Below are 23,338 nucleotides of genomic sequence, written 5' to 3' on the forward strand. Positions count from 1 at the left end.
ACTTTTAGACATTCAGGGATTTGTTGACCAGAGATGCATTGGTCTGATTATATCCTGTTTGTGTCAGCTGCTGGTCAATTCTAAGAGTGGTGATCATTTCCAGGAGGTTCCAGATGATTAAGGCAGTAAAAATAAAGATTCCAAGAAAGAGAAAGAACAAAATCACACACAGATCCCAAGTAATGCCACATCCTCCAGGCCAGGATACGCTTCTTTGAAGACATATCCCCCATGTCTGGACTTTGTCAGACAACATGGTTGACCGTACTGGAACTGGACGTGGCGAGGGTGGGACATAGGAGTCATGCCATTTTTGGTCAAAAACTGCTGAACATTCAGCACAGCGTGGGCAGGTGCACTCCTTAATCACCCACCATAAAATGGCAAATGTGTTGAGTCTTCAAAAAAAAAAAAAATGCAATAAATACTAGGGCAAGGGAAAAGAAGGAAAAAATAAACAAATTGGACTACATCAAATTAAAAAATTTCTGCATGGTTAAAGAAACCATCATCAGCCCCGGCTGGTGTGGCTCAGTGGATTGAGCACTGGACTAAGAAGCAAAGGGTCAATGGTTCAATTCCCAGTCAGGGCACATGCCTAGGTTGCAGGCCAGGTCCCCAGTAGAGGCGCACAACAGGCAACCACACATTGACGTTTCTCTCCCTTTCTTCTCCCTCCCTTCCCCTGTCTAAAAATAAATAAATAAATAAATAAATAAATATATTTTTAAAAAAGAAACCATCATCAAAATGAAAAGGGAACTGACTATATGGGAGAACATATTTCCAAATGAAACATTAGGAAAGGGTTTGATTTCCAAAATACATACAGCACTCATACGCCTCTACACCAGGAAGACAAAGAACCCAATGAAAAGACACTTCTCCAAGGAGTACATACAGATTGCTCAGAGACATATGTATATGAAAATAAAGAGATGTAATAAACATTTCATGCAAATATAACCAAAGAGAACAGGAGTAGCCAATATTTATCACACACAAAAAACAACCTCAAACACTATCAAAAGGGGAATAGGTCATCCTAAAATGACAATGAAGTCAATTCATCAAGAGGATAACAACTTTAATTACTATGTACCCCACCAACGAGCACCTAGGAACATTAATCGAACAATATGAGATCTTAAATCAGAAAACGCAACCCAACAGCCCTAGACAAATATTCCTCTTTCAAAAATGGGTAGCTCATCCTGTTCAAAAGCATTAAGTAATTATTGAACTCAGACTACACTTTAGACAAAATACAACAAATAAACATAGACAAAATATTTTATCCAGCCGTGGCCAGGTGGCTCAGTTACTTAGATCATTGTCCTGTGCACCAAAAACTTGCAGGTTTGGTTCCTGGTCAAGGCACATACCTAGGTTGCAGTTTCCATCCCCGCTTGGGGTGCACATGGCAGGCAGATACAGGTAAATACTTCTCTCTCACATTGAATATTTCTCCCTCTCATTCTCTCTCTCCCCCTCCTTTCCTTCTTGTCTCTAACAATCAACAAACATTCGTCTGCTGTAGAAATGATCACGAGGAATATAAAAAATGGGTCTCCTCACTAATCAAGGTGAAATCTATTAGGTTTCCAGCAATACTACTGAGGTCGAATCCTTCCCTAAGAGTTCAGTACAGCAGGTATTGGGGCAGCAGGGAGAGAAGGGGGCAGTGCGAACAAAGCAGCCCTGCCAAGGACAAGACCTACCCAGAAATCTGGAAAACCAAACTGTACACAGTCCGCATGTGCGGACAGAGCAACCCCTGAGGAATGAAGGGCATGGGGGACATGCAAAGCCCAGTCCAGGTCACTGGAGAGTGTGACGGTATTTTCTTTAAGGTGAGAGCTCATTTACTAAAGTTTGGGGCAATGAGGCAGAGAGAAAGACCCCTGGAGACAGGATCTGGGATGAGTCCAACACCAGCTGCTGCTGTTCATTGCTTCCTGGGTACAAATCTGGCCAGGACCTTTAGAGTTTAGGATAGGAGAAGCAAACTGCAAGCCTGAGGGAAGGGGGGATGGGGCACAGGGGTGCTAAAGAAGAGTTTTACCTAGTGAAGATATAAGAGCAAAGTTCTCCAGCATCACATCAAGGTACAGGCATCTCTGAGCCTCATCAAGGAGGCATATTCTGCCCAGGAGAAATACACCGCAACATCCTCAAGGGTCACAGCAACCTGTCAGAATGAGTACAAATGAATCTGGAACAGTCTGAGTACATGCACACTTACTCCATACAAAGCTTACCCATGTCCACCCCATTCAGGAACCTCAGCTCAGAGAAGACAGCAACTCTTGGTGCCAGAGCTGCCTGCTGTCTCATCACAGTCTCGTTTAATCACTCTTACCACCTCAGCAGCAGTAGGCAGGACAAGAGGAGGTTGGGGTGTGGGGCAGATAAATGCCATCTAAACTGCTGGCCAGGCCTGTAGGACTCCTTCCCTCCTGCTAAGCAATTCCACCATGTCTCCCACATCATGCCTCTCAGACACAGCCAAATATGGGCTTATTCTTCACCCTTAAGTCCCCACACCAGGTACTCAGGACCATGAGCTCACACTTCCTCCAGCTGTGCACACACTGTGTGATCTCCGCCTGCTTCACATCTTCACACCCAGCTTCACTCCCTCAGCTCTGCCTCCTTTGCTGAAGTGCCCCAAAGAGCCACCACCTTTGCACGTTTCCATCCTGGACTCCTCCCCTGATTTCCAGACTTAAGGGTTCAGCTGCTCAATTGATGTCTCTACTCCCTGTCCTTTGAAATGTCTAAGACTATTTATATTAAAGATTTTAATTTATTTTTAAAGAAAGAAGAAGGGAGGGAGAAAGAGAGGGAGAGAAACATTGATCAGTTGTGTCTCAGATGCCCCTAAATGGGCACTTGGCCTACAATCCAGTCATGTGTTCTGACCTGGAATTGAATCAGTGCCCTTTTGGTTTGTGGATAGAAGACCAACTTACTGAGCCACACCACTTAGGGAAAAATTTCTGACACTCTTAACAATAATAACAAAAAAAAAAGAAAGAAAAAGAAAATGCTTCTAATATGTTCAAAGAAAATTAACCTACCACCATCTTCCCAAGCTCAGTTGATAGAGCCACCATTTGCTTTAGCTGCTGGGACCCAAACCCCTGGGGCTGTTTTGAATTTCCATTCTCTCTAGCAGCTGCAAAGTCTAAACCGAGGCCTAGCTATTACCTCTAGGGAGGTGACCTTGTGCATGTGGCTGTAAATTGCTCAGCCAGTTTGTTCAGCTATTTGTCTGTTTCCCTATTGTCCTGGCTTACTGGATAGTCCCATAAGGATCCTTCGAATCATGGTACAACCCTTCTGTCTTTCAGAAAAGATGCTTCTCTGCATCAGATTGTTTAATGCAGACATAGGAAGGACCCCAGGTTCCAGGGTCCTTCCAGCTCAGCTACCCCCTGCACGTGTTTACACGCAGGCCCCTCAACCTGTCACACCAGGTGTTACCCACGAGAGCCTCAGTCCCAGATGCCTGAACCTGGGCTGTGGGGCTTGGTGGGGTGAGGGGGCAGGCCCCGGGACTCGCACGCACTTCACCTGGTTTCAGCTCAGGCAGGTATATCGGACGCCATGGGTAGGGCGGGACTGGAGGAGGGGTCCATGAAAAGCAGTTCCTCACCCAGTCCAGTGTGGGTCCCCTAGGCAGAGTCACCTAGCCTCAGACCCATGTTTTGCAGCGAGGGCAAGAACTCTTGCCCTCCCTTTCCTGCATCTCTACCATCACCCAGCGTTCAGGAGCCACTGACCAGATGAGATGACTTTTAAGGAAGAAAAACATGCCGGCTAGGAGAAAGACGCAAGTTCAGCCCCTATTCCTTGCACTTAGTGGAAACGCCTTTCCTGAGCTCTCAGTAGCCTAAAGGGGAAGCTGAGGTAGTCCTCCTTCCTTCCCCCTTCCAGGTAATGGACTTCTACAGTCCCAGGCAAGGTGCAGTATTTTCCCCGCTGACACAAGGAGAAAGGGGAGTCCCCATGGCCAGCAGCACAAGGAAATTGAGACTTTGTCCAAAAGACATATTGAAAATGGCCTTTCCTTCCTTCGATATACTGACTGCAATGCAAGGTAAACGAAATTTAAATTAATGTTTTCTTTACAGATGATTCCTATGTAATAAATGTAGATGTCCTGAGAAAATCAGGTAGAATTCAGACCTGTATCAGCAGTATACAAAACAATAAATGGATTTACATCATGATCATCAACCAATTACTTCAACCAAGTAACTTCAAGGACAGCTGGCACAATAGATGAAAGTCCTGTAACCGTGACACTGGATGAAAAACCTTAGTAACAGTTGTCACGTTGGCTGGCTGTGGGCAGTGAATTTCCAAAGGTGGATCTCAATCCCAAGCCTCCAGTGTCTTGTCTACTTAAGGAGAAAGAACTCACAGCCAAGAGTTCTTTAACAGAGGCTTGAGGAAAAAGTTTATTAGAAATACCGTCCTTTTTGGACAAGGGAATGTGGCTCACCCAACACTGAGTGATGGCTGGAGTAAGGGGTTGGGATACTTATTTGGGTTTGTTTCCAGATAGCAAAAGTGTAAGAAAGGTAGTGATATAGAAGGTTAAGACCGGGTCTTCTTACAGAACAGACCCAAGGTGGGGTGAATGATATACTATTACCAAAAGGACTCCCTTTCTCTCTGGGGTTCCCCCCACCTACTAGGTTCGCCTTGCCTGCCGCCACAGGAAAGACGTCTCTCAATGCCAGAGATTGGTGAAAAGGAAAGGAATTATTTATTTAAAAGTTATACAGACTTAGAGTAATGACTTAATGTCTTCATTAAAATACTAAAGTCCTTTAGAAGACCCCCAGACGCACACAGTCCTTCCTTCTCCCTCTGCCAAGTCCAGGGTACCGTATCTCAGGAAAAGAAGTACAAGTCTGTGATTCAGGCTCCTGGCACCACCAGCTGTGTAGCCACCACAGGGTCCCCACTCTGCCAAAGCCTTGGGAGCAAGTGATCCCAACCCCAGGCCAGACAGTGCAGCCCAGGCTACCAGTGCCAGCAAAATAAAGCCACATAATTTCTGGCTTAAAAAAACCTTTAGGGGTTGGTGTGGTGGTAGAAACTGTTGGTTTCTCAGGAGAGTACATTTAAAGGACCCGCACGGACTTAGAACATATACAAGCCCACCCACTCTGGGCATCACCAGCAGGGCAACAACTGAAAGGGTGCCAGCGGCATACAGGAAGTGGGTGAAGTGACTGGAGACATAGCAAGTGCCAGGGAAGCCTCCAGAAGCCAGGCAGGAGCACTGTCCCCTCCCCGACTCCTCCTCCACACACAGAAGTGGGTTGCCCCACTCTGGCAAGCACCTAAGGTACCGCCCATATTAACTTAACAGGTGCACCAAGAGAGGGCATCAAACCAGCTCTACCTAATACACAGAAACAAACACAGGGAGGATGCCAAATTGAGGAGACAGAGAAATATGGCCCAATTGAAAGAGCAGAACAAAACTGCAGAAAAACAACTAAACAAAACAGATAGCCAACCTATGAGATGCAGTTCAAAACACTGGTGGTCAGGATGCTGAGAACTCACTGAGTGTGGCAAAAACATAAGGGAAGAAATGAAAGCTACAGTAAGTGCAATAAAGAAAAAACCACAAGGAACCAACAGTGAAGGGAAGGAAGCTGGGATTCATATAAACGATTTGGTAGACAGGGAAGAAGAAAACATTCAACCAGAACTGAAGGAAGAAACAATAATTCAAAAAACAAGTAGCATATAAGACTCTGGAACATCTCCAAACAGGCCAACATCTGAATCATAGGGATTCCAGGAGGAGATGAGAAAGAGTAAGAATTACACACAAATGTTTGTCTCAGCTTTATTTCAAATCATCAAAAATTAGAAATAACCCAATGTCCATGAACAAGTGAATAAACAAATGTTGATGAATTCAAAGACAAGAATAGTTCCAGAAGAAATGATGAGCTACAAACATAAGTGAATCTTCAAGTATTTATGCAACATAAATTAAAGCACAAAAACCTTTACTCTCATCATATAAATTCTAGGGAATGCAGTTACCCACTAAAGGGAAGAGGAAAGCAATGGTCAGTTAGAGAATTGTGAAGGGCAGGGAGAGGGGTTATAAAAGGATGTGAGGTAAATACACAGGGACGGATATGGTCAGTGTTACAATTATGGTGAGGGTTTCAGCTTAATACGTAAGTAAAATTCCATGACATATTCTCATTCCAATACACTGTTTCCTAATAAAAACATTTCAAAAATGCTTCAATTAAAAGAAAATTACTCCCTGTGCAACATTTTGGATAATAGATTTGACAACTCTATCATGTAAATTGAGAGTATTATATCCATATTCTTGTGCCCTCCGGGGTCACCCCTGCCTTACTTATAGCAAATCAATGAATGGCTTTCAACTAAATCAGCAGAAATGCTAGATGGGTCACAAAAGCCTCACCACTGGACAATAGATACCACTTTTCTTTATCTTTGATTTTTCTGTCTAGACATCAGTGGTCTTCAGGTAAACATATGAGAGGGTACAGACATCCACAAAACTTAATTTTCAATGACAGTGACTTGGACTGCAAAAGACAAACATGCCTGGAGAGCCTCAGATTTGTGTCCACGCTGACTGCAGTCTTCTTCACAGAAATGTTTCTGGACAGGTTTAGAAGCAGCACATTGCGTATAGCTGGCAGCTGTCTTCGCAAATCTTTCTCCTGCAGGCGATTCTGTACTAATCATGGTTTATCCTAACTCCTTTGGTCATACAACTAAGAGACCATCACTTAACTCATGTAATCATACATGTTATAACACATGGACCTTTGAAAAACTCTTGAAAGCGATTCCCTTCAAAATTCTTGGCATACTCCAAGAACAAGGGAAAAATTCATGCTGCTGTAAGAAGTACTTGAGGTTGCCCTGGCCACTGTGGCTCAGCTGGTTGGAGGTCCTCCCGCAAAGAAAAGGTCAGTGGTTTGGTGGTGAGTCACGGCACTTGCCCAGTGCCCAGGTTTTGGGTTCATTTCCTCATTGGGGCAGGTAGGAGAGGCAACCAATCGATGTTTCTGTCTCACATCATTTTCTCTGGCCCTGTCCTTTCCACTCCCTCCAAAACAATAAACATACCCACAGGCGATCAGTTTGTTTTTAAAAGTTCTTTGTCCAGTGTGAACTGTCTGATGACAATGAAGGTCAGAGATTCTGATAAAAGATTTCCCACATTCACTGGACTGATAGGACCTTTCTCCTCTGGGAGTTTTCTGAGAATAGTGAACTATACTGCTAATGAAAAGATTTCCCATAGTCACTGTACTTTGAATGCCTTTCTCTAGTGTAAAACCTCTCATGGTAATAGACGCCATGGCTAGTGGTATAAGGTGTTCCACTTTAACTGCATTCCTAAGGCCTTTTTCCATTGTGAACTCTCTGATGACAACGGAATGGGTATTTCCTATTAAAAGATTTCCCACATTCACTGCACTTATAAGGCCTTTCTCCAGTGTGAACCCTCTGATGATAAAGAAGGCTAGAGCTCCAGATAAACGATTTTCCACATTCATTGCACTTATAACGCTTGTCTTCAGTGTGAAGTCTCTGATGATAAAGGAGTGCAGAATTTACAGTGAAAGATTTCCCACATTCACTGCACTGATAAGGCTTCTCCCCATTGTGAAGTTTCCGATGACAACGAACGTGCCATTTACTCTTAAAAAACTTTCCACATTCATTGCACTCATATGGCCTTTCTTCTGTGTGAGTATATTGATGACAGAGAAAGTGCCATTTCCTCTTAAAAGATTTTCCACATTCACTGCATTCATAAGGCCTTTCTCCAGTGTGAAGTCTCTGATGACGATGAACGCCAGACATTCTGGTAAAATGTTTCCCGCATTCACTGCACTGGTATGGCTTTTCTCCAGTGTGAATCCTTTGGTGTTGAATGAGGCTCCCCCATTGGCTAAAGGATTTCCCACATTTGTCACACTCATAAGGCTTTTCTCCAGTGTGGACTCTCTGGTGTATAATGAGGTTTGAACTTTGTTTAAAACATTTCCCACACTCACCACACCTATGAGGCTTTTCTCCTGAGTGAACTAAGCTTTTCCCACATTCACTGCACTCATGTGGCTTTTCCCCTGTGTGAACTTTCTGATAATGAAGCCCAGAGATTTCTAGAGAACATTTTTCACATCCATGGCACACAGAACACTGTCTTCCAGTTTTGACAGCTTGGCCTGGATCAGGTGTACGTTTGCAGCCAATGGTTTTCTTACATTCCTTCCCTGTGTGACGTTTGCTCCTCTGCAAACCCTCCTCAGATGTTCCCATTTCTTTTGGCTTGTCTCTGGTGTAAGTAGCTTGTTGTTGGACATGTCCTGAGCTGGTACAAACATTCTGCCCAACCTCCCCACAAGTGAACAGCTTTTGGGACACATTGAAATCGCAGCCCTTCGCAAGCGAGGCCCTGCCCACACCTTGTATGGAAGCCTTCTCTCTCGTATGCTGCTCCTGGTGATGCTCTGCTCTGAAATAAAATCGTTTTCTACAGGCCCCACATCTCAACAGTTTCTGGCTCTCTTGTGTTCCCTGTTGGTCAATCCAGAGGAAAATGTCTCTCAAGACCAGCCTACAACTCTCACATGGGTGACCCTTCTGGGAAGACAAAGCTGTTTTGAGATTCTTTGCCTGTGATGCTTGTACAGAAAGGTTCTGTTCAGTGGGAGCCTCCACATCCTCTGCTCCACAGCAGCAACCTGACAAAAAGAAAATACTTTTGAAATGCGTGCTAACCATATAGTGAAGGAATATTATAGCCGCAAATATTCATCTGTCACAGCTAGGCATGATCCTATGGAATGGTTTTCAAGACAATGAGTTACACTGAGGAAAGGGCTGTTATATATTCGCTGGCCCCAAAGGTCAGTAAATGGTGGAGACCTCACCAAAAAACATATAAACATAGAATGTGAAACAAAGAAAGGAAACAGGGCCTACTAGTTTTTCCTTCATAAGGAAAATAGGACCTTTCCTTCTGGTGATGACAGGCTGTGTAGAAGAATTTGAACATTCTGCATGAACCCGTAAAAATCAATTGCAGCCCTGGCCAGTCTAGCAAAGTTGGTCTGGTGTCATCGTGCACAGCGAAATGTTGCAGTTCCATTCCCGCCCAGGACAGATGTTTGGGTTGCAGACCCGGTCCCCAGTTGGGGCACATCCAAAAGGCAACCAACTGATGTTTCCACTACACATTGATGTCTCTCAGTCCCTCCCCCTCTCTCTAAAAATAAACACATATAATCGACAGAGGTAATTTGTGTTCCAAACAAAAATCAGTTTCATCAGAGCATATGATGTTCCAGGTCAATAGAAGAATCTGTAAGTGCTGCCCTGACTGGTGTGGGTGAGTGGTTTGGGTGTTGTTCTCCCTCCTGGCCCCTTTCTCTAAAAACTAATTTAAAAATCTTTAGAAAATTGAAGTTGAAAAAAAGATCTGGTACAGACACAAAATGGAATACTACCCAGCCATAGAAAAGAAGATTGTTCCCCTTATGACAGCATGATGGATCTGGAGAACATTATATTAAGTGAAATAAGCTAGTCAAAGACAAATATCGTATGATTTCAGTCATGTGAATTCTAAGGAACAAAGTGAACTAACAGGCAAAACAGAGACAGACTCACAGATAGAGAACAGGCTGATAGCTCTGGGCTTGGGGTGGTAAGGGGGTGGGGAAACTGAGCAAAAAGGAAAAAGGACTCATGGACATGGACAATAGTGTGGTGATAGCAGGTGGAGGACGTAGGGAGTATAAGGGGCATATATGGTAATGGAAAAAAATGCGTTAAAAAAAAATATATATATTAAAATCTTCCAGTGTGAGGGGGCAGGGAAACAGAATACTTGAGTACTGGCTCAAGTGGCCACTTGGTTGGAGCATAAACAAAAAGGCTGCAGGTTGGTCCCCAACCCCAGTTGGGGTGGGTGCAAAAGCCAACTGATTAACTGATTGTTGTTTCTGTATCACATGTCTCTCTCTCTCTCAAATCAATAAACATATCCTCAAGGAAGAAATTAAAAAATAATGATAAAAAGTGAGTATGTGCACATTATGAGGCTTTATAGGCATGGATCAAGGATGGAGAGCAGTAAGGAAAGACATGGTTGAGGTGAAGGGTTTAAATGTTTTTATTTATTTATTTGTTTATTTATTCATTTTTACAGAGGGGAAGGATGGGAGAAGAGAGAAAAACATCAATGTGTGGTTGCCTCTTGCGTGCCCCGCTACTAGGGATCTGGCCTGCCACCCAGGCATGAGCCCAAGACTGGGAATCGAACCTGCCAGCGCTGAATCCACTGAGCCACACCAGCCAGGGGGAATGATTTAGAAAAATGGAAATTATTCATAGGTTGCGAATACTAGGAGAAATGATAACTGTCAAAACATAATAGTTGGAAGAGTGTCAACAATATGTAAGGGCAAGTAGATTAAGGTGTGAGAAAACAATGGTAGAAAACACTGTTAAATAAATGGGTTCCTAGTTATGACCTTAACAAATCCATGGCATCAAACCCTCATCAACTGCCATTCACCAAGGCATAACCCTTGCTGCGCCCACTGTCACGGATGGAGTCATGCCCCTCCTGTGATGCACAAATGACTCTTCCCCTTAACTGGCAGTGGAGCCATGCCATGGCATTTGCATAAAGAAATCCTAAGAAAGAAACTGAAGAGATGGATGATAAAACTATGATAAAACAAGACAGCACAAAACAGACTCTAGCAAAAATATCTCTGTGACAGACATCAGCAAAATAGCAGAACAGGACATAGGAGAATTTATCCCCGTTCCATGACCAAGTGCACAGCTATCCACGAACAAAAACAGTCCTGGGCAGGGGGTGGGGGCACGGTGGTAAAAGAGTTTAATTAAAGGCAACCAGGAATGTAAAAAGCAAAAAACAGAAAACTTCTCAGAAAACTGGAAGATGACTGGGTGAGTAAAGCTACATGCAGACTGCGAGGGACAAAAGACACGGCTCGGAATTACCTTTGACAGCCACTGTGCTTGTGGTAGCTTTGAACTTAGTAGCCTTTGGTGAAAAACACTAAGACATTTTGTTATTAGGAACCAGAGGAACCCTGGGAACACCGGAAAAGAAAAATGTGAGAGAAAGAGAATAAATTAGAAAGTTGATTTTAAATAATAACCTGAAGACTGACCCCCCAAATCTGAAAGACATGCAAATAATCAGGTGGTTTCTCAGAGGTAACTGTACAGGTTATCTCCCTCTGTTTGTCCCTCTTTTCCGCTCTCCCTAAAAATAAATAAATAAAATTTAAAAATATAAAATAAACCACACTGAAAAAAAAAAGAGGACAACAATTTTAAGTATTAAGCATCTAACAACATATATTTAAGATTATTAAGGAAAGAGCCCTGTTTACATGGCTCACTGGATTGAGTGCCGGCCTGCAAAGGAAGGGGTGGCTGGTCGATTTACAGTCAGGGCACGTGCTTGTGTTGTAGGCCACATCCCCAGTTGGGGGCGCACAAGAGGCAACCACACCTTGATGTTTCCCTCCATCTCTTTCTCACTCCCTTCCCCTCTAAAAATAAATAAATAGAATCTTTAAAAAAATTATTAAGGAAATAATATCAGACCTGAAGGTAAAAAACGAAACCCAGTATTAGTCCAACATCATTAGGGAACTGTAACATCCCCCTTCAACTATAACTAGATCATCCCATCTGAAAGCAGTAAGGGATCACTGAAGTTTGACTATACTTTACAATATAATAAATATTTTACAGAACATTCCATCCAAATACAACAGAGGATGTATTCTAGTCAAAGGCACAAGAAACAATCTCTATGTAGGTCATATGTTAGGTCAAGAAACAAGTATTGAACTTTCAGTAGAAATACATCATGTGTCTTGTCTGGTTGAAATGGTATAAAACTAGAAATTAATGTTAGCGTTAAGAACGATGGAGTATTTACAATGATGATGAAATTAAACACAACACTCCTGAACAAAGAGAGGGTCAGAGAAAAAAATGCGGTAACTCAAAAAATATCTAGGGGCAAAAGGAAGTGAAACACAAATACCAAAGCTTATGTATGTGCAGCAGAAAATACATTCTAACACCAAATTTTGTAGCGATAAATGCCACCTTGAGATAAAAGATCTCCAATCAACCACCTAAACTTGCACCTCAAGAACTTAGAAAAACAAGAAGAAACTAAACCCAAAGTTAGCAAAGAAAATAAAGAGCTCCTTTTTGGGACAGTACACCTGGCACTAAGAACCACAAAGCAACATTAGGAGACATTGCCGATGACATGGCCCAACATACAGAAAATTATCAACATTTTACTGCAAACTTCTGAAATTAATAAATTCAATAAAGATACGGGATACAGAATGAACATCAGTTCGGTATTTATGCACAGACAATAAAATCTTTGAATGGGTTATTAAGAAAGTAAACAAATTTACAACAGCATCAAAAGCAAGAAAAGACGCAGGAATCAATTCAACCATTCGGGTGAAAAGTCTGCACACTGAACCCTACTGGACATTGATCAAAGAGGTGGAAGAAAACACAGATAAATGAAAAGACATCTTGTGTTCTTGGATTTCAAGATTTAATATTGTTAAAATGTTATACTCCCCAAGGCAATCTACAGATTAAATGCAATTTTGATCACAATTCCAATGGTATTTTAAACAAAGTTCTTAAAAAAAGAATCCTGAAATGTAGGAAACCTCAAAAGACCTCGAATAGCAAAAGCAATCTAGAGCAAGAACAGCAATCTAGAGGCATCACACTTCCTGACTTCTAGGTATTACAAAGCCCGAGCCACCAAACAGTGTGTTATTGTCATAGACACAGGCGAAGAGGACAGGAATAGAGAACGCAAAAACAAACCCAGGCACAAATTTCCATTCAAGTTTGACAAAAACTGAAAGACACATATGATAGAAAAGATAGTTTGTTCAATAAATGATGCTGGGATAACTGGGCACTCACATGTAAAACAACAAAACTGGACACCACTGATAAAAGTTAGTTCCCAAATGATTAAAAAATTAGTCAGTCCAAAGCCTTTAAAACTCCTTCAAGACACCCTGGCTGGTGTGCCTCAGGGGACTGAGTGCCCCGTCTGGGAACATGAAGGTCGTCGGTTAGATTCCTGGTCAGGGCTCATGCCTGGGTTGGGAGTCGGGCCCCTGGTGTAGGGCACATGGGAGGCAACCAAACATTATTTTTCTCTCCCTGCCTTCCCCTCTCTCTAAAAGGAAAAAATTAAAATCTTGAAAAAAAAAACTCATTCAAGACAACCTAGACAAAAAGCTTTGGACATTTGTATTGGCCATAATTTACTGGATATGTCATTACCCTCCAGGCAAAAATACACAATCTGAACTACAACAAACTAATTACCTTCTGCACAGTACAACAGCAATTAACAAAATGAAAAGCATATTTACCAGATGGGAAAAAATACTTGGAACCCATGTAAAGGTATTTCCTGGAAATATTATAGGCTCTGCTTGGCTGGTGTGACTCAGTGGATTGAGGGTCGGCCTATGAATCAAGAGGTTGCCAGTTCGATTCCCAGTCTGGGGCACATGCCTGGGTTGTGGGCCAAGTCCCCTGTATGGGGCACCCAAGAAGCAACCACCCATTGGTATTTCCCTCTCTTCTCTCTGCATTCCCTTCTCCGAAAATAAATAAATAAAAGCTTTATAAAAAAGAAGGAAATATTTTCAGTTCAGTTGAACAAAAAGCAGAAAAAAAGATACACAAATGTTTTGATTTCTCAATAAATAAAATTGTTATGTTTACATCACACTGCAATCTATTAACACAATAGCTTTGTATAAAAAATACTACATAACTTAAGATTTGCTGACTGAAATATTTATTTAAAAAACTCAGTATCTGTGAAGTAAAATAAAGCAAAGTGCAAAACAAACATGTTCCTGAACCACCTAAGAAACTGATTGATAAAATATACAAAGTTAGCCTATCCTGGCCTAGTGGCTCAGTTGCTTAGAGCGAGGTTCTGATACCCCAAGCTTGAGGGTCAATCACTGGTCAGAACACATACAAGAATCAATCAGTAAATGCAATCAGTAGAGGGTTCTGTAAGCAGATATTGGGGCTGCAGCGAGATTAAGTGCAGTAACAATCAATGTTTTTCTCTCTGTCTCTCTAAAAATCAATACATAAAGATGAAAAGAAAAAGACTAATCACTAGCCCAAAAATATGGTTAAAAGCAAGGCTAATGGTATAGACATTTTCCAAAAATGTATGTAAAATTGACAAAGAGAAAGATAAAAAATGCTTTTCCTCACTAATGAAGGTGGAATCCCTTAGGCTCCTGGCAATACTACTCACCTCAAATCCTTCCCTATGAGGGTTTTGTACAGCAGGAATTGGGGCTGTAGGGAGAGTCCAGGGCACTACAAGCAGACCAGCCCTGCCAAGTGCAGGATCTTCCCAGAACACAGGCTAAACAAGCAGTGCTGACAGCCCACACGTGAGGACAGAGCCCACCCTAGGGAAGAGAGGGCAAGGGGAAATGCAAACCCCAGTCAAGGTCACGGGAAGAGGTTGAGGGTCTTACCCAGGGAAGATATAAGAGCAAAGTTCTCCAGCATCACATCGAGGTACAGGCGTCTCTGAGTCTCATCAAGGAGCTGCCATTCTGTCCTGGAGAAATACACGGCAACATCCTCCAAGGTCACCCTATCCTGTCAGAATGAATGCAAATGAATCTGGAACAGTCTGTCTTCTGGACTCTGCAATCCTACCCTTCCCCATGGCCAAACCGCTCCAGAGGCCCCAGTTCAGAGAAGACACCAGTCCTTGGCCCCAGTGCTGCCTTCTGTCTCAGCAGTCTCATTAACCAGGCTCACCACCCTCAGCAAAGCAGCAGGGATGGGATGTGCCACAGATAAATAGGAGTAAAGCTCAGGGCCCCCTCCATCCCGCCAAGCAATTTGACTGAGTCCCATATCATGCCTCCAAGACACAGACGAACGTAGGCTTATGCTTCACCCTTAAATCCCCACAGCAGGTACCCAGGACCATGAGCTCACACATCCTCCAGCTGTGCACACCACACTGTGTGATCTCTACCTCCTTCACATCCAGGCTCACTCCCTCAGCTCTGCCACCTCCTGCTCCACACCACAGGCATGTCTCAGAAATCACCCATGAACTTAGCATATGGCTTCCAGAGAGTCTCAGAGATTTCAGAACGATCCAGTACAACTGAGACAGGACAGGAAGAAGTCAGGGAATCCCTGGCTGGTGTGGCTCAGTGGATTGAGCACCTGCGTGCAAACCAAAGGGTGGCTGGTTGGATTCACAGTCTAAGTCACATGCCTGGGTTGCAGGCCAGGTCCCCAGGAGGGGGCGCCCCAGAGGCAACCACGCAGTGGTGTTTCTCTCCCTTTCTTGTTCCTTCTCTTTCCCTCTCTCTAAAAGCGAAAACACTGAAAGGCAGGAAGCTCCTGTGGCCATCACAGAAGTGGAAATTACAAGGCCCTGCCCCACCCCGAGGGCCGACCCAGTTTCCCACCAGGAAGCTTGGAGACAAAGCCCCTACCTACCCTGGGAAACGCACAAAATACCAAGAACTCGCTCCTCTCTCTCCAGTTGTTGGCCCGAGTCCACTCGGAGGCACACGTTTTGCTTTCTTCAGAGGCGACCACACTGGCCTCTTCGTTTTTTTCTGCCTGAGTAAAACTTGCTTCAGTCTCGCACTGATTTCTTATTCAAAGTGACCCCAGGCCAGTCAAGGACCAGAAGGTTGTCTGACAAACCCAAGTGTTAGGAAGGTGCCAGGGCAGGGGCGGCCCGGGTGTGTTAGAGGTTCAGGAAGAAAACCGCCGTCAGCCCCTCAGCCTGTCCCACTCCCTGCTGGTCACACCAGGTGTCATCCACGAGCGTCTCAGGACCCACCACCCCGCGGCCCGGGCGGTGCCCGGGTACGCGCACTCACCTCCGCCTGGCGCCCCGGCGCGGCCGCCGCCATCCGACCGTGCGCGCGGAGCGGCGGCTCCAGCAGGCTGCCCTGGGCGTCGGGGCTCCCGGCCGGGCCCCGGCCCCGCTCACCAGAGCCGCGCCGCGGGGCCTCGCGCCTGCTGCAGCGACCACTGCGCTCACGTCTTTTCCTTTTCATGTCGTGACCGCCAGATACGGACCGCGTATCGAGGAAACGAGGGAAGAGGAAATGCCCGCCACCTGAAGGCGCGGAAGTCCTGCCCCGCCACACGGAAATGCGTCTTTGAGGCTTTTGGGGTTCGAATCGCAGTATTCTGCGCCTGCCTTCTGGGGACTGTAGTTCTCCCACTCCGAAGCCGGCACCATCAGGGTCCTCTGTGGACTCCAGCAGTGGATTTGTGGACCCTCCCCCCCTCCCCCGACAACCAGCATGCAGAGTGCAAGGTGCGCTCTGTCGCGCCTCAGTGAACATCATTTCTTCATGTCTTGGGCGAGGTAATCTGTGGTGTGCTTGCACGGGTTTTTTTTGTCCGTTTTGTTTTGTGTTTAGCTGTAGGTTTTGCCTCTTTCTTCAGCACCTGCCACTTCTGACCTCCAGGCATCCTGTCTCTTCTTGAGTCACGCCATGTGGCACATGTATTCTTCATGTGGAATGTGGTTGGTCCAGATCCTAACACTATCTATTCTGCCCTAGTTATACCTACTTGGAAAAGTCAATGTAATAAAACATACACTAAGCCCTGGCTCCTGTGGCTTAGTGGATTGATTACGGGTCTGGGAACCAAAGAGTGGCTGTTTCGATTCCCAGGCAGGGCACATGCTTGGGTTGCAGGCCTTGTCCCCAGGTGGGGGCGTGAGAGGCAACTACACATCCATGTTTCTCTCCTTTCTCCCTCCATTCCCCTCTGTCTAAAAATAAATAAATAAATAAATAAATAAATAAATAAATAAAATCTTTAAAAAAATACACTAATATTTAAGCGCATCTGAGCCTGATGCAATGAGAAATCTCAGCTCTTTTGGTGATCAGCATGACTAGGATCCAGACAAATTTTTTTTTTGCCTCTTGCTTAAATTATACACTTTTGAAAAAAATTAATGAAGTACCTATTGAAGACCTCAAAGACATGCAATTATAGGAATTCAGTCAAGAAATTACATGTAGAGTTCCAGAGAAACCAACTGAATATGACAGTCAAGGTAGTAACACTAATTGGTTGGTGTATATTGTAGTCTATTAAATATACAATAGCACTATGTCACAAACAAATGCTCTGACTGGTGTGGCTCAGTGGATTGAGTGCTGACCTGCAAACTAAAGGGTTGCCAGTGTGATTCCCAGTCAGGGCACATGCCTGGATTGTGGGCCAGTTCCCCAGTGGGTGGGGGGGGGAGGCATGAGAGGCTACCCACATCAATATTTCTCTCCTTCTCTTTCTCCCTCTGTTCCCCTATCTAAAAATAAGTAAAGATAATCTTTTAAAAAACAGAAATAACTACATGTACTATAATTTAAAAACACTTCATTAAAAAGCAAAAAATCATCTAATCCTTCATTCAGTTGTATGCACTCTTTTTGCTTTCCTGTTAATGAAAATGCATTATCTTTGAACCTCAGTAAAGCACATCACAATAAAGAAGGGTATGCCCATGAGGACGGAAATTACAGTATAGGAAATAGAGTAGCCGAAGAATTTAAATGCATTACCCATGGACATGAACAATGGAGGGGGCATTGCCTGATGGAGTGGGCAGTGCTGGGTGGAGGGAGGCAAAGGGAGAAAATTAAGATAACTGTAATAGCACAATAAGTAAAATATAATTAAAAAAAGAAAAAATCGACCAACGAATGCCTAAAAAGTGGAACAACAAATTGATGTTTCTCTTTCACTCTCTCCTTTCATTTCTCTCTTGAAAATCAATAAATTTATAAAAATTTTTTAAAAATAAAATTATAAGCCCTGGCTGGTGTAGGTCAGTGGATTGAGTGCGGACTGCAACCCAAAGGGTACATACAGATGGCCCAAAGACATATGTAAGGATGCTCAGAAACACTAGCCGTCAGAGGGATGCAAATTAAATCTGCAATGAGATGTCATCTCACACCTGTCAGAATGGCCACCACTAATAAATCAACAAACAACAAATGCTGGCGAGGATGTGGAGAAAAGGGAACCATGGAGCACTGTTGGTGGGAATGTAGACTGGTGCAACCACTGTGGGAAAAAGAGTATAGAGTTTCCTCAAAAAATTAAAGATGGAACTTCCTTATAACCCAGCAATTCCACTGCTGGGAATATACCCTAAGAATTCTGAAACACCAATTCAAAAGAACTTATTCACCCCTATGTTCACAGCAGTGCTATTTACAAGAGCTAAGTGTTGGAAACAGCCCAAGTGCCCATTGGTAGATGAGTAGATTAAAAAACTGTGGTACATTTACACAAAGGGATACTACACAGCAGAAAAAAAAGAAGGAAGTTCTGTTTTGTGATAGCATGGATGGAACTGGGGACTATTATGCTAAGTGAAATGAGCCACTCAGCAAAAGACAAGTACCATACGACGTGACTTATAACTGGAACCTAATGAACAAAATAAACTAATGAGAAAAATACAACCAGATACATGGAAACATGGAACAGACTAATAGGTTGTAGGAGGGGAGGAGTGAGGGGAGCAGTGGTGGAAGGAAGGAGAAGTGACTAGTCAAGGAACATGTATGAATAACTGATGGACATGGACAACAAATACGGGATTGACTGTAGACAGGAGGGGTGGGCTCGGTGGAAGGGGGCTAAATGGGGGGAGAAAAAAGGAATTGGGCCAAGGGTAATAAAATAAATAAATAAATAAATAAATAAATAATAGCCCTGGCTAGTGTGGCTCAGCGGACTAAGTTCTAGCCTATGAACCAAAGGGTTGCTGGTTCAATTCCCTGTCAGGGCACATATCTGGATTTTGGCTGGGTCCCCAGTAGGGGGTACTCTAGAGGCAACCACACATGGATGTTTCTCTCCCTCTCTTTCTTCTCCCCTTCTCCTCTTTCTAAAAATAAATAAATAAAATCTTTTTTAAAAAGACAAAATACATAAATAAATGCAATGTAGAGCCCAGATCAGATCCTAGACCAGAAAATGGACATTAGTGGAAAACTGGATATATCTGAAGTCTATATTTTAGTTGATATTATTTTACCAATAATTTCCTAGTTTTGATTAATTCGTGGCTACATGGTAACATCATAGAACCTAGGTAAAGCTATAGAGGAGCTCCTTTATGGATATATAGGAGGGGATATAGGAATATAGATTAGTGCTACAATTGCAACTTTTCTATAAAGTTAAAATTATTTCAAAATCTAAAACAATAATAAAAAAAACTGTATGAAAAAAAATCACTGCCCAGCTGTGGGTTGTGGGCCAGGACCCCGGTAGGGGGCGTGCCAGAGGCAACCACACATTGATGTTTCTCTCTCTCTCTTTCTCCCACCCTTACCCTCTATCTAAAAATAAATAAATATATTCTTTTAAAAAATTACTGAACCTGAATGCAGCCTCTCACAATGCCAGCTGGTACAGATACAGATGCACTTTTAGAACACTCACCTAGTGGAGGAAGCTTGTACTACAAGGGGTCCATACTCCAGAAGATAATTCAAGTTTTTTGGGTCCCCCTTGTATTCTTAGGGTCTGTGAGCCACGGTGCCAACTCATCCACTTGCTGCCTAGGACGTCCCCTCCAGGATTCCTCTAAAAACTGGAGGAATTGTTTCTATCATTGCTGAGAAAATACACCAATCCACCCATGTTCATTTTAGTATCTTTGGTCCCCAATAAAAAAAAGACAATGGGTGTTATCAATTTTTTGACTGAATATTAGTCTGTTAAGCAGTTGTTGGATATGTATTGTTGACTTTTTGAGAGCATGATTTGCAAAAGGATTCTGTAGCAGTATTTTAATAACATGTCTGTATGAGTGTGGATGTAAAAACTTTCCAGGGGATTTAGTGAGACACCAAGACCCACTTGAAAAACATGTCAATAAAAGCCTGTAAAATACAAGCAGCAATATAAACAAGCATGTAAAGAAACTTAAAGCTAAGGGCTGGGGATCATCTTAAAAGTTCAATAGGACAAGATTGAACTGTGCCTGAAAATGACCTGACACCTGATGTCTGCTTAGGGGACCTTAGTTGTGCCCATGGTATGATTCTCTTTAACGTGACCTAAACAATTTTTCCTGTATAGAATACATCCTAAAAGTTTACTTGTATCTCTCCAATAACTAGGAAAATCAGTTGGACTTACAACTACTGATAGGGTACTTGAAAATGCAATGACATCAAATTAATGCTCAAATCCCATGTAACTTACAAGGGTTCCCCAGTGCTGCTCCATCTGTTGAAAATGGAAAATCAGTAACATGAGGGCTTTAGAAATTCAGCACTAATCCAAGACGCTCTACTGACAGCGGTGAGGAGGAAATGACAAAGGAAAAGGGGTCGATTTTCAGAGTGCACACACATGCCACCTGGTGCTTTTGAATAGATTGTGTTGTTTAGGAACATATCCTAAGAGAAGAGTGTAAGTATCACCAAGGATGCTGGTCCTCACCCTCTTCTCTGAAAGACCCATCAGCCATAAAAATGGTATTTGGGCTGTGCACACATAAAACCAACCTGATTTGGCTGACTGACCCATTGTGAACAATCAGGAGTAAGAATCTTGGTTGTGGAGTGAGCGTACTGGGAAATGGAATGAGAGTTTATGTTCGGAAGGACTTGTTCCTACCCCAATAACTCTGGTGCAGACACGGGGAGACTGGAAAGGAGGATGTGGTTACTGAACATGGCCGGGGCCGCAGGGAACAGATGGTGAGCACCCCTGTCTCCTCCAGCCAGTCCTCACGGAATACAGGGTCAAGTGAGCACTGAGTTTCCTGTATGAAGAAGAGGTGAACACTCCACCAAGGAGATAATATTATAGATCTCCAGCATCACTTTTGAATATGTCCCAGGCATCACGTCCAGCTGTCCTCAATACTGCAGAGTACATGCCAGCGACATGTACCAAAAACATTTGAAGGGCAAACTGAGACACAACATTCACTGCAGTAGGTAAAATGGAAGCCAGTCATGCCAAAGATAAGTAAACATGTAGATAGTTTAGCATGCCATGGTAGAGACTGTCCCCACCTGTGGAGCCAGATTCATTAATTTGAACTCAGCCACTTCAATCTGACATTTATCTACTCTGTGACCTTGAAAAACCCCCCTCCTCTTCCCAATTGTTAATTTCCCCAAATATACAATGAGATACTAATCTCCAGGGTGCTGTTAGAATTTTTAAAATGGTCCAACTCTGGTTGCTGTGGCTCAGTGGATTGAGCACCAGCCTGCAGACCCATGGTTGGTGGTTCAATTCCCAGTCAGGGCACATGCCTAGGTTGTGAGCCAGGTCCCCTGTTGGGGGTGTGGGAGAGGCAACCAATTGATCCACGTTTCTCTCCATCTCTTTCTCCCTCCTTTCCCCTCTAAAAATAAAATGAAATATTTAAAAAATAAAAATAAAAAATGATCAAAAAGCAAATCTTGGAATATTAGTACTTGTAAGGGTTCAGTGAGTTTCATAACTCTACTGATCCTCACCAGGGTCATCGTTAATGCCTTCATTAAATTCGTATGTTAATGAAGTGAGGTTTCAAGAGTTTTATTATCACTCAGATGTCCCAGTGGGGGAATCATACTGAAACCAAGGAGCCCTGAAGTCACGTTGTCCACAGGGTTGAGTCTATGTGGACTGTAGCAGATATGGGGAATCTGAGAAGCTGCATTTATTTTCACAAGCACTTGGGGCAGAAGGTCCCAGCAATGTCTAGTGTGTGGGTGGCAACCATATGTGATGACTGATGGTGTAGTCACTACTTTCCAAATAAATACCAAGGCTGGGATTATTAGCATTGCCAGTGACACTGGCAGTGAGAAAATTCACAAAGAGAAAATGCGGAGAACAAAGTTTTATTCACTTTCTACGAGAGCAAAGTGGCCTGAGTGGATGTCAGGAAGCACTCTTGGTGAAAGGTTGGGGTTGTGAGTTTTTATTGGGTGATGAAGGGTGAGGTGTCTGCATATGGGTAGTCATGGCAACTAGATATAAAATAGGTTTCAGGGTGATTATGCAGGGTTCAGTTATGTTGTTATCTTTGGGTTTAGGTCCAGGCATTATGGTCTGCTATGCCATTTGTGTAAGTTTCTGCAACACCTATGGGAAGGACATGTTCAGTAATCTCTCCAGTCCTGAGAAGAGGCTCAGAAAACAAATTAATTCTGCCTGACAAGGTCAAGAAATGAATAGGTAGCTCTGGAAAAGAGGGCCTAAAAGGGGACTTTTTGTCCTTTCAAGGATGAATGCTGCTTTTTAAAAATGACTTTTTAGAGAGATGGAGACAGAGAGGGAAACATGAATATGTGCTTGCCTCTCAAGCACTCCTACCAGGGACTTGGCCCACAACCCAGACTTGTACCCTGACCAGGAATTGAACCTGCAACCTTTTAGTTGGTGGGGCAACACTCAACTCACTGTGCCACTCCAGCCAGGGCAAGGTTGCTTATCATCCCTATTTACACAGGAAAATACTGAGACCCATAGAGCATATCACTTTCGTGTAATCAAAACTATGGTCAATAATCTAAGGTTTAAAGAGAGATTGCATGGCCCAAGGTCTGAGGAGTCTAATCACTGACTCTTCTTTTGGGCTTCTGGGAGGGCTTTGAGGCTCAACAAACACCAGTTCATACTCAGACCGCCTGGGGCATCTTCAAGTCCTGCAGCAGCCAGCAAATGCCAGACAACACACCACAAAAATGAAAACTAAAAAGCAAGGCTTTTTATTACATTACTAAATGTTTGAATTTACAAAAGTGATGAAGTGTGTTAATAATGCAGATTATTCTTTGAAGTATATATGTACACTGTGTACAGCAAGAACAATCCAAATAATTTGGGCATGCTTTCTAGTATTAAAAAGTTATTCCAAAACATTATTCTACAAAGTAAAAATTATTTTATTCAAGGAGTGAAAATGGGTGACATTACAACATAAAATCTGTAGTTCCACTGTCCTATTTGTTAAGGAAGAGTAACCCAAATTCATAAAATAGGTGAATTATGTGAGCACACATTTCGCTGGAAACGTATCAGTAGTGCATACAATCCTCCAAAAACGGTCATCATAAATCCTTAGGGGAATGCAACTTAAACAGAGAGAGCATGA

The 23,338-nt window shown here is 43.2% G+C and overlaps 1 protein-coding gene across 1 annotated transcript; it reads right to left on the reverse strand.

Moving 5' to 3' along the window:
- Positions 1 to 5,343: 5,343 nt before the first annotated feature.
- LOC128779713 (zinc finger protein 154) lies at positions 5,344 to 16,429 on the reverse strand. The gene is made up of 4 exons (XM_053915651.2): positions 16,062 to 16,429; positions 15,670 to 15,795; positions 14,679 to 14,805; positions 5,344 to 8,789 (listed from the first exon to the last, which is right to left on the reverse strand). The coding sequence occupies exons 1-4, from the start codon at positions 16,239 to 16,241 to the stop codon at positions 7,435 to 7,437; spliced, it is 1,788 nt and encodes a 595-aa protein (XP_053771626.1). The 5' UTR covers positions 16,242 to 16,429; the 3' UTR covers positions 5,344 to 7,434.
- Positions 16,430 to 23,338: the final 6,909 nt, after the last annotated feature.

This window comes from Desmodus rotundus, chromosome 12, assembly GCF_022682495.2.
Source record: "Desmodus rotundus isolate HL8 chromosome 12, HLdesRot8A.1, whole genome shotgun sequence".
NCBI lineage: Eukaryota > Metazoa > Chordata > Mammalia > Chiroptera > Phyllostomidae > Desmodus > Desmodus rotundus.

Bases quoted from the DNA above. Each gene is read 5' to 3' on its own strand.
- LOC128779713 (XM_053915651.2), bottom strand. From the start codon at position 16,241: ATGAAAAGGAAAAGACGTGAGCGCAGTGGTCGCTGCAGCAGGCGCGAG. The intron at 14,806-15,669 runs GTAGGTAGGGGC...TCATTCTGACAG, and splicing joins TATTTTGTGCGTTTCCCAGG to GATAGGGTGACCTTGGAGGA. The intron at 8,790-14,678 runs GTAAGACCCTCA...TCTTTTTGTCAG, and splicing joins TGCTCTTATATCTTCCCTGG to GTTGCTGCTGTGGAGCAGAG.